This window comes from Anopheles merus, chromosome 3R (assembly GCF_017562075.2).
Source record: "Anopheles merus strain MAF chromosome 3R, AmerM5.1, whole genome shotgun sequence".
Lineage (NCBI taxonomy): Eukaryota > Metazoa > Arthropoda > Insecta > Diptera > Culicidae > Anopheles > Anopheles merus.
In genome coordinates this window covers 1,139,221-1,150,089 of record NC_054084.1, presented here as the reverse complement: position 1 = coordinate 1,150,089, position 10,869 = coordinate 1,139,221, and the positions used below count along the sequence as shown (strand labels likewise).

General features: G+C 46.2%; 1 protein-coding gene across 1 annotated transcript; it reads right to left on the bottom strand.

The window, feature by feature from the left end:
• Window positions 1-8,802: 8,802 nt before the first annotated feature.
• Window positions 8,803-10,340, bottom strand: LOC121595395 (odorant receptor 43a-like). Its single transcript, XM_041919332.1, has 6 exons — window positions 10,053-10,340; window positions 9,476-9,993; window positions 9,309-9,408; window positions 9,147-9,236; window positions 8,926-9,078; window positions 8,803-8,853 (listed from the first exon to the last, which is right to left on the bottom strand). The coding sequence occupies exons 1-6, from the start codon at window positions 10,338-10,340 to the stop codon at window positions 8,803-8,805; spliced, it is 1,200 nt and encodes a 399-aa protein (XP_041775266.1).
• Window positions 10,341-10,869: the final 529 nt, after the last annotated feature.

Sequence of the window (10,869 nt, the reverse complement as noted above, 5' to 3'; positions counted from 1 at the left end):
TGAAAGAAAATGGCACCAAGAAGCAATCGCATCCAACCGGCTCCATGCGTAAGACCACGAGGACGAACAAACAGTTGCCGCCGAACGCCGAACTGGAGGAATTGGACCTCCAAAAATGATTGCCCCTTCCCGAGACAATCTCTGCAACGAAAGGTAAGGTAGTATGGCAGTAGTAGTAGTAGTAGTAGTAGTACTATTACCCACTAGATCGTAGTAGTAGTAGTAGTAGTACGCAGATAAACCTCCCCCCCGTATTCCCAAAAACAGACAAGAACCGCGGCGCCACATTAGTTCTATTTCTATAATATTTTATCTCTTTTCGTCTGGGACTATTTGCCAAAAAAGCGCGGTATATTATTTATCATCGTGCCCGTCTGCCTCGGCAGGCTCTGTATGTGTATGTGTGTGTGTGTATGTGTGAGAGAGGTTGGGCGGGACTGTCATGGGGCGTCCACGGTGGGAGAGGTCTGCCACGCTGAAGTCTTAGAAGAAGATTGTCTCTTTAGCCGCGTCTCTTGCCGGCCGCCGGTTTGGGGGCTTGTTTCTTTTCGGGTAAGGGTTTTTGGAATTGCGCATACCCCAGTGCCCCGGTCGATGCCATTGCGGTGGAACTTGGGCGTGTGTGTGTGTGTGTGTGTGTGTGTGTGTGTGTGTGTGTGTGTGTGTGTGCGATGATGTCGCTAGGCACTTGCAGGAGATGGGGTGCCTGTTGAAGATTGTGGAAAACTGGAACTGGAACACGGCAAACTACTTTGCACTCTACACTCTACTGGTTTGCTTGGCTTTCCGATGATATTGATCTTGACGAGTGATGGTGACGAAAGGTGGGACGATGGTTTTTTTCCGGTGGCTTCAGGGTTTCCCTCCTGGTTTCATTCCCCCAGTTCATTCGGATGCGCGGTGCGGTCGTGCATTGCGGAGGATGCACTATCGGTGTTTGATGCAGTATTGAGTGTGATGAGGTTGGGCAGGGGACTGTGTTCGAGGACAATGAAGGAGTTGAGAAGGAATGTGATAATTTATACCTTTATTTATAACCTTTATTTTATTATACAATATCAACAATTAACTAGCTCAATGCTATAAAGATCATTAAAGAGGAATTGGGCAGTGATTCACATGTTCGTGCGAGTGTTTTAGCAAATCTTTAGTTTTCTCTTATCGGTATCGCTTATAGTGTTCTTATTTGTTTCAGTATTGTCACTCACGAATTTTGCATTTATTTTACATGTTCATCTTCCCTATTCTATTCCTCTTTTAATACCTTGTAGTCTAGATTTTAATTACTAGGCTTTATATATTTTCTGTATTATTTCCTTTTTTTCAAAATGCCGTCAATGTCTTTGATGTTTAATAGATTCATTTAGTTATTTAGCTAAAAACTGAAAAGCGGATTTAAATGACTCAACCACACAAACTTAACCTTTTTTCGAAGGCATAGAATTAGCTACAGATTAACAAGCATAGAGTCCATGAGTAAGAAATATTAAGCAGAACAAAATATGCAAAAGATAAGACCATTCATATGAATGACTCAGCTCGTCATTCAATACTGTCCGTCTCTATTAATTTTGATCTCGCTCACGGCACACATATGCGAAACAGGCGTAACTGGGCCTTCTTCTACAACTTTCCTACAACCGGCTGCTGGTGAGCTTCTTAGGAGCAAATACGCAACCTAATTCTCACCACAGTTCCTCCATTCCATTTCGGTACTTTGTGCGACATGGTGTATGTATCTTTGCGCTTCCGAATATTCCAGTTTTGCGAAACCAATAACTCACCATCGACCCCATAAGATAATCGTTTTGCTGTAGGGACACTTAATGGGCGATGACAATTTGTGGTCGGGTTGCCTCCAAACCGTTGGTGCGTGCTTTTTGGCACCTTCCTTAGTGGGAGTGGAGAGGGAGAAAGACCGTTTGGGCGGTGGAAATGGAAAAAAACGAGATGAAAAGATTGATTTGGGTAATGGTTTGTGTGGAGAGTTGCAAACGAAGCGGCGCTGTGTATGTGGTCTACAGAGTGGCCTACACACTCTTCTCACGATTCTCACAAGACGTGGGCTCACACACAGCCACAATAGAAGAAGGATAAAATAAAGCGGCTTTGAGGTTGAAGCAAAAAGAAAAGAGAGTCGGTCCACATTTTCATTGCTCTCTTGTCCGTTCTGTATTTGCATCCTTTCCTCGTCCGACGACCACGGCCGGCAGAAGGTCGAGGAGTGCTTTTTTCTTCCTCCTCTTCTTCTTCGTCCTCTCTCTATCTCTCTCTTTTAGCAAAGAATGATAAATGTTTCGCGCAAATTACCATTATTACAAGAGCACCACAATTATGTCGGGCCGGGGTTTGTAGTGTGCGGGCTGAGGGCCGGTTGGAAAATGATTAATTGTTCGCGCACTCCAAATGCGACAAGCCTGGAGTTCCGAGCGAGAGAGAGAGAGAATAAGGGGGCGAGGAATGGCATAAAGCACGTCCAACGAGCTAAGGCGAAGGAGTTGTCCTTTTGGTTGACCCAATGCCTCCCGAAAGTGGTCAGTTGAGGAAACAGAAGAAGAAAAAAAGACATCGGTGGCAAAAGAAAAGGATGTCCATGGGCCTGTTTCCTTGCTCTGTCTCCCCATTTGCTTTATTTGCGTTGTACTCGGGACACCCTTTTAGGATGAATATTTTAACAGCAGGTGTACAATAATCGATTGCAAGGGATTGAAAGTTGGGGACCGAGAGTTGTGTAAGTGTCGTTTGTTAACATGCCCAATCGTATATCGATGGTGTTCGGTCGGTACCACAGCGGCGGAGATGTTTCACAGCTGTATCGGGATAATTAATTAAACACGAAGCAAATCCATCTTCGGGACGGATTTGTTCTATGAAACGCTTTACCGCACCGTTGGGACTGGCGGGAAGGAGACCTTGGAGACATTTGCAGACATTCCAGCTCAGCTCATTCGGAGAGGCATTTTGGGCTTTTCCTCCGATCGTCCTTTTTGCTGTCTCCGATCGACTAGCGAGTGTTGTCGGTGCGAAGCATACAGCTTACTTTTGGCCCAGATCCCCAGATGGGAGATAAATTATGGACTTATTTATGGACAGCCAGAAGTAATTCGCTTCGAGCACGAGCAAATCGATGCAACTAACGTTCTGGATGCAGTTTCCAGGAAGGAAGTTACCATTTTAAAGGTAATGTCGAGTCGGCTGGCTTGGAAGCTGGTAAGCCGATCGATAGCTGAGCGATATAGATGTGAGCTCCAAGGACACGAGACAAGACAAGAGCAGGTGTATGGCAAACAACAATCAATGTGTTGGTGGAGCTTTCAGTTCCATCGAATTGGGCCTTCAATTATTGGATAGCGGTTCCAGGACGACGATAAGCGAATTCTTGGAGATATGCCATTTACTTCTAGGAAAGCTAAACCTCTGCACCAGCTACAACTTCACACTTTTCTTCGATTGATTGGTTTCCTGGAAAAACGGTTATCCCGGCAAGAAAGAATGGCAAAGATCGATGTCATAGGCCCACGAACGAGCGGACGGACGGACGGACGAACGGGATCCTCAGCACAAAACAGTTTGCTATTTAATTGTAGCCACTGCTTGTTTGGGGTGTTGTGTTTCAATGATAGTGCGTGCTCCAAAGGGAAAAGGATTATAAGTTTCCCGGTATCGCCGCAGAACCGGACAATGCAGTAGTGGCCTAGATAAAAGGGCGGATTCTCCATCCATCCATTCCCCATACCCCCGCCGGTAAGTTACTGGCAAATGGTGAGGTTTTCTCGCCGCCATCCCCTCCAACCGTACCCCCTTAAAAGGAATGAAAATAAAACAACACCACCAATCACTCGTTGAAGTTGTTGGATTTTTGGCACCGGTCCACTTTCCCGCTATGTAACCGGAAGGATAGTGTTTCGCAACCCTCCCTTTTTTGCAATCCCTCGGATTTTGTAGTAATAGTTACTGGATAAGCTGTGTGTGTGTGTTTGATGGGAAAATCCCTTGGCAATTTTAAGGCGAAACCGTTCGCCGAGAGGTACGAAAGCTGTACAAGTTCCCAAAGATCTTATTGTGTGTGTGTGGCATTACCGCAATGAATAGATGCTGCTGCTGCTGCTGCTGCTGCTACGGAATGTCCATTTCGGGGAACGCAGTTAGTTAATATCCTGAACCGGTTCTTAGAAGCAATGCTAGATTTTCCAACCCCCTCCCTCCAGCCCATGACATCAGCACTTTGGTTGTGAGGATATAAGAGCAAAGCTGCTGCTGGTACTGCTGCAGTGCACACAGAAATTGACAATAAAGTAGTGAAAGTTTCACTAATATGTGAGCTAAAACGCACCAGAGCGGACGCTGGTGTACAGACGTTTGTGTGTGCGTATTTAATTCCCTGCTCATGTTCGTCGATTTATGAGACCGCACACACAGCTCTGTTACAACGATTTCGATCGTTGCCGCGCCGAAGACATGTCTGTTCGAACTCGCATCATCGCAACACAGCGTCACTACCGGCGTACTACCGGCGAGACGCATGAGGACACAGACAGCACGCACATGCACGCACGCACGCACGCACGTACACTGGCCAGACGGCCAGACATAAGCCATTCGTTTGACGGCCCCCGATTCCGATGACAAAACCTGGTCCTGGTCGCGCGGAAAATGGACGTCCGTATCTACAGAGGCGGCGTCGTTAATGCTGCCCCGGTATTAGAAGGCGAACGGCGAGCGAATGAACGCGGAGACGCGCACACAGCGCGAGATCGAGATTATCGATTTTTTCGGTTCGGTTTTGAGGGTTGGAAATTGAACTAAACAAACCATTAAAATTGGAATCTTCAGGGAGTGGGCGACGCGACGGACTTGCAGCATCTTTACAGAACCACCCTCGAATGCACACATGGCGCACAGACAAATGATGCAGACGCTCCGTTACATGATGTATGATGTCGCGGACTTTCCTGTGCTTTTGCGTTGGCACAAAGAATCCTCGGGACAACATTTTACGACACAATACGCATGGTGCAGTGGTTGATACGGATGGACGGTGGGGTTTGGGGGGGGGGGGGGGTCCATCAATTATGAAGTTGCGGTAGAGAAGTTAATGGGTTGCACCGGGAGCGTAAACAGTCGTTCCCGGTGGCACTTTCCCGTCTATCCAGTCCCGTCGCTGCTCTGTTTAGTGGGTGTCGTAAATTGCTGATCAATTGCTTGTGATATTGAATTACAGCGAGCGACCAGAGCAGAGTTGTAACTTTTAATCGCTTTATTTATCTTTACATTCTGTCAACGGTGGCTTCTGGTTGACAGCGTGAGTGGGGATTAGTCTGTGGGGGATGAGTGTTTCCAATTTTACGACAAATTATCCTCGACAACGAAGGATTCAAGATCATAAAGCTGCCAGAATTGTTTGGTTTGACAGCTGAATCCTTTAGAGTCGTTGAACCTTCATGACTTGATATCCATGCTCCCCTGAATGTATGCAAAGTTGTAGTCCAAAGCTTCAACTTAAAGCAACACCCAAAAAACCCACAAGACATTCCTTTTCCAAGGGAAACACTTTTCCGGCTGATCATAAAACGACCCCACCCCGATCGTACACGATAACATTTTACTATCTTTACAGGCGCATCGACACCTAATCTGAAACGCACACGCGGTCGCGTAAAGTAAATTAAAGTTACATATAACACTTCCACACCATGGCCAGCACCTTTTTGGTGGTGGTGATGGTGGTGGTGGCCAACTTTTCGTAAAGCGGGTCGTAAAATGTGTGCCAACTTTCGCGCGCAATGAACACAATGTATGTGACCGCGCGAGAGAGTGCCCCAAACTGTCCATCAATGTCAGCGCGATCGATTTCCAACAAACTCCACCCGCTTCGTCTCACTGCACACTGAAGTCATGGCCAGTTGAGCCTGGTAAGTTGTCTTGGGAGCTGCGATTAACCCTAACATTGGACAGTGCGCTGGTGCGGATGGGCGCGCCTGCACAAGGGGCGACGCAAGAGTAATCAAAGTGACGCACCAAACGTCGCCGGCGCTTCCGGTTTTATGGACACTAAATAATCAATAAAGTAAATGACAAAGTTTGGCCCACGCCAATGTGTGCTGTTCGCAGCGTACGGCGGTTCGGCTAACGCATTGCTGTATCTTTGAGGCGGTTTGATAGTTGCCATCTTTTGGGGAGCATTTTTGGGAGGGCTTTTCAGATGGGTGAAACAATGCGTTCGCCGGTAGTAAATAAAAAGACATAAAGCCAATCACTAATCCGGGGTGCGTGAGGGAATTGGGTCAGCGTTGAGATGATTTAATTAGAGCAGCTATTAGAGGGACGAGGTTTGGGTGAGGGATGCAGATATGAGAGCTTAAATTACAGCACACTTTTTCAGCTTTAAATTCGCTTAATTTGAGGTAAATTCAACTTGATCTTGTGACCATTTCCCAGCAACAATTGAACAGCAAACCACAGCCACCACACGAAAACCTCAACATCCTTGAGAGCTATGTTGGGGGCTTTATTTGTACACGCTGCACTCCGAAATTGTTTCGTCCTATTTGCAGTACCAATGTCGCGGTTTTCCTTAACGATTTCCTGGGGATCTGGCCGGAGCAAAACCATTTCCCCTGCCCTCGACAAGGATAACCACAAAGCACCCGAACCTGAAGGGCCAAACCCGGCATCACCAGGCAGCAGCTCAACTGGATGGGTTGATTCCACTTGACGTCATCATCAACACCAGTGTCACACCAATCTGACCACACAAAAGCGGGACACACAACAGCTATTTCGCAGTGGCCGGTTGGCGAAGCTTTGCGCCATGGTCGCCATGGTTTGTTGCATAAAATTGCTTCATTATTCTCACGAGTGTCGTTCTCACCGATAACAACAATGGGTCGTGCAGAGACGGCTCTGGTTTGGTAGAGGGCAAGGGAACCCAACACCTCTCCCTTTAGCCGAGCTGACTTTATGTCTTGTTTTTGTGTGCCGGATGGTGCATTCTTTCACACCCGTCGGTGCAGCAACACCGATTTATTATCCGAGAAGAATTGCGCTCCTGTGAAAGCTGTGTGGGTTCCGGTATGGTGGGTTTGTTTGGTGAAAGATCCCTGAACTCTGACACTCTGTGTGAGCCTGTTGATGTGTAAATAGAATGAAGGTATGTGTCACAAATGGGCGACAGAAGTTTTGCAGTGCGTTTTGTAACAGTTTGTAGCTCTACTGTCGTATTAAGAAGAGTTTGCTGAGCGTTCTGCATACTTTTAGGAGCTGGAATTAATTAAAATTAATACATATTGACGAGGAATGTATATGAACGTTTAAATGCATCGTTAAAACCTGAAATTAATAACTGCATTTAAAGCAGAAAATATTTAAAGTCACGAACCTCAACCAACAACACACAAACACAGTGAACTGTGCCGGTATTGCCGGGTTTAATAGGAAACCATCCAGATAACACGGTCGTTCAGATCCGCTTTATGAGCCATAAAACGGAAGCGAGAGAAAGGTGTGTGTCACGATCACTGGGCAGCCTGCACTGCTACCCTTTCGAGCTGCAGCAGCTGCTGCTGCTGCTGTGTGTGCGTCCACGGGCCCGAGACCGATCTAATTCATAAATTATTTTCCAATTTTGAACTGCTCATCGGGCGCGTTTGGACAGCGGCGATAACAGCTTTTGATTTAGCGATAGGATAATTATTAGTCGGGGTCGAGTTTTTGGGAGCCGCGGGTTTGCTGTTGGCCCCCCACCCCCTCCACCCAACAGATGGCTAATTTATCGTCCGGCGTGAAACGGTTCACGTTTGACGTTGGCCCAATGCTGTTTCCAGGGGTGGGCAAAATGTTCGTCAAAAAAAAAAAGGGAAATACAGACGCAGAGGAATGACACGGAGAACGGTAGAACGGAGAATGTAGCGGAACTATTCTCGAGTTTTATCGGGCCACGGGAACGGGTTTCCGGGCTGAGCGCGAAATGTGACGCGTGGCGTGGCGCAAAACTCGCGCGAAATTATGATTTCCCATTCATTCATGTTAATTGCAGGGGCCAACGCTGCGGGTCAACGCTTTATTCTTCTCCTGTGCTCTGTACGCTGTTCCGTTGCTTTACCGCGGATTCAATGTTCGACCCGATTTCGAGCCTCGGTCAAATTTATTATGAACTAATACTTTAAGCATATAATCAGGCAGCAGAATGGCCGTGGTGAAACTGTTGATTGTGCCGTATCGTTTGTTCCATCGTTCCATGTTACCCTTTCGGCGATGCTGCGATCGTGGCCGGTGGCGGCGTTGACGACGGTGTGGTGGTTTGTCGGGAATCGAGTGAGATTATGATTTTATTCCTCCCCGAGGGGTAGAGGAGGCGAAAAGTTCTACTTGGGGCGTTTTCGATGGATTTCTGGTTTGTGTGTGATGGCCGGCATTCGGGGCTTTAAACTTTTGTTTGTATTGTTTCGTTTCACCGGCGTGCCGTGGAGTGCACAGGACGGGCGCGGCTACATGTGATTCATGTGATTGTTTGATTTTTGCACCGTGTTTTATGTGCTTCCTGTTCGTGAGCATGGGGAACGCTTGAGCATGTTGGATGTTTCCGAGACGTTTCGTTTTTGTGGGTGTGAGAGATCGTTCCTCGTTGGCTCGTTATCGTTTGGAGTTAGGTTCTAGCGGGATTGATAAATTAGGATCGTAACATCCCCTGAAGGAGAATTTCTGTGAAATGATCAACTGGAACGACTTGCAGTGTGTTTGTGTGCATCAATGCGTTTTAGAGTTATTACAATGTTTGAAACTTAAATTTCAGATAACAAGTATTTAAGATACTTTCTGTAAAACCATTAAATAAGAATAAATCTTTTTGTATATCTAAAAAAGGCGAGGAAAAACAGTTGAAAATATAAAAACGACCTAAAACGAAACAACATTTAATGATTTCACCTCTACAAAGTTGAACAAATCGATAGGCGAGAACCCGTCGGAGAGTACCACAGGATGTTGAGAGGTGAGCAATATTTGCTGAAGTGTCTTCTGGTGCTTCGTCGTCAGTCCGTACCAGTTTACGTTGTAGATCTCCTCCACCAGTTTTTCATTCTGGAAGAGTGAGATGAGAAAAAACGAGGACATACAATGTAACGAAATAGTCAACAAGTACTTCTTACCTTCGATGATAGGAATGTTCCCAATGCACAGTTGATAAAGAGTTGATTGGTGCAAATCAGACAGATGGCCATTCCTGGATACCAAGGAACCTGAGATTTAGTGGAAGGTTGAGATAAAGAGTTATTTTGAAGCACTTTAAGACCTTAACAATGATTAATTACCCTAACAACGATCGCTAGTGACGCAACGAGCTCGAAAATCATGCATCCAAAGTTGATGAAGAACTGCTTTTTGAGAAGCTTATCCATGTCCGTCATGTACCTGGAGTGGAGTTCGAGTTGCTAAATTCAGCTGGAAAACAAGCACCCAATGCCCAACAACCACTTACTTGGTGTGTTCTAAATGTTTGAGCACAATTTCTTTTATAATATCTGCAATTTCGTCATCATTTTGTCCAGTGTGATTACTATCTATCAGTAGCGTCAGCTGCTTCAGATAGACAATGACAACGTCCATCTGTCCGGTAGCATTCATGATCAGTACCAGCAGACAGGAGTCGCACGCCATCAGCCCAATACATCCTTCCAGCACCTGCACAAACTGATACACCCAGTTGATGGCAAAGCCGACCGGCGTGCGATAATCAACAAACGGCAGATAAAACCCAAAGGCGAGCGATAGTTCGTGCTCGATCAAAGGCATCAGGATGGCGTACGAGTAGATGGCAATGGCGACGATCGAGAACGCTACGGCGAATATGCGTATAAACACCATACACATGGTGGCGGTGTGGAAGAGTGCCTCGTCAACTTCCGGGAAGCGAGGGGGCGCTTTGAACCGTGCCACATTGTACAGATGCAGATCGTTCAGCTCCGGACAGGTGAAGGCTTCAATCTTTGCCAGACCCTGCGTAGAGGGACCGTGATGAGTTATGGAGTGTTCAAAGTAGAACTTCATCAACCCACCTGTATGGCGATTCCCAGCGTAACAAAGCAAAACACAACATCCATCAGCGATCCCCAAACGATCGCGATCGAGTAGAGGTTTACGAACAGATACAGAATGAGATCCGTCACCAGGAAGATCAACCGTGCATTGCGGCGTGTGTAGCCCGGTTTCATCCTTTCGCCACCGCATACAGCAAAACACTTGATCACTATGTCGCACGCATCGTCGAACAGTTGCTGAGGGGTTTGATACTTGGCATGGTAAAGTGTGCGCTTACGTTCAAGGTACTTTTCCCAGATTTTCATTGTGAAGTGCAGTGGTGGACACGTTAAGACTGACTGGATTGCTCAAGAGGGGTGCGTTGCTGTTTTAAGGAGTCCTTAGTGAAGGCGTAGTTCGAAGTTGGACTAAAGGGAGAGAAAAGGAATTTATGATAAGATGGAAATTAATTATGAGGCTGAACTCACACCTGCTGCTTCTAGTGCCTTGTGAAGGTATGCAATGAATATTTCCTTGAATAATAAAGGTGTAATATCAAGGCCATGTACAGTTTACGTTGAAGATATTTATATTTAAACTGTATCACAAAAACTGCGCATGCAATAAGTTTAAAATAAATATATCTATAAAATCAAATTACGTAGTGATTAATAGACATCGATCAATTCCATAATTGAGGCCTCTGGACGAGCTTCTAATTTATTACACCGTCTGCAAACTTTATCCACATTGACATTTATGACTAATCGTTTCGCTTCGCTTGTGAAAGAAACATCATTGCGCTTACTGGATATGGTGTCGTGCTTGAAGCGTCCGAGCAACAGAGCCTCGTAC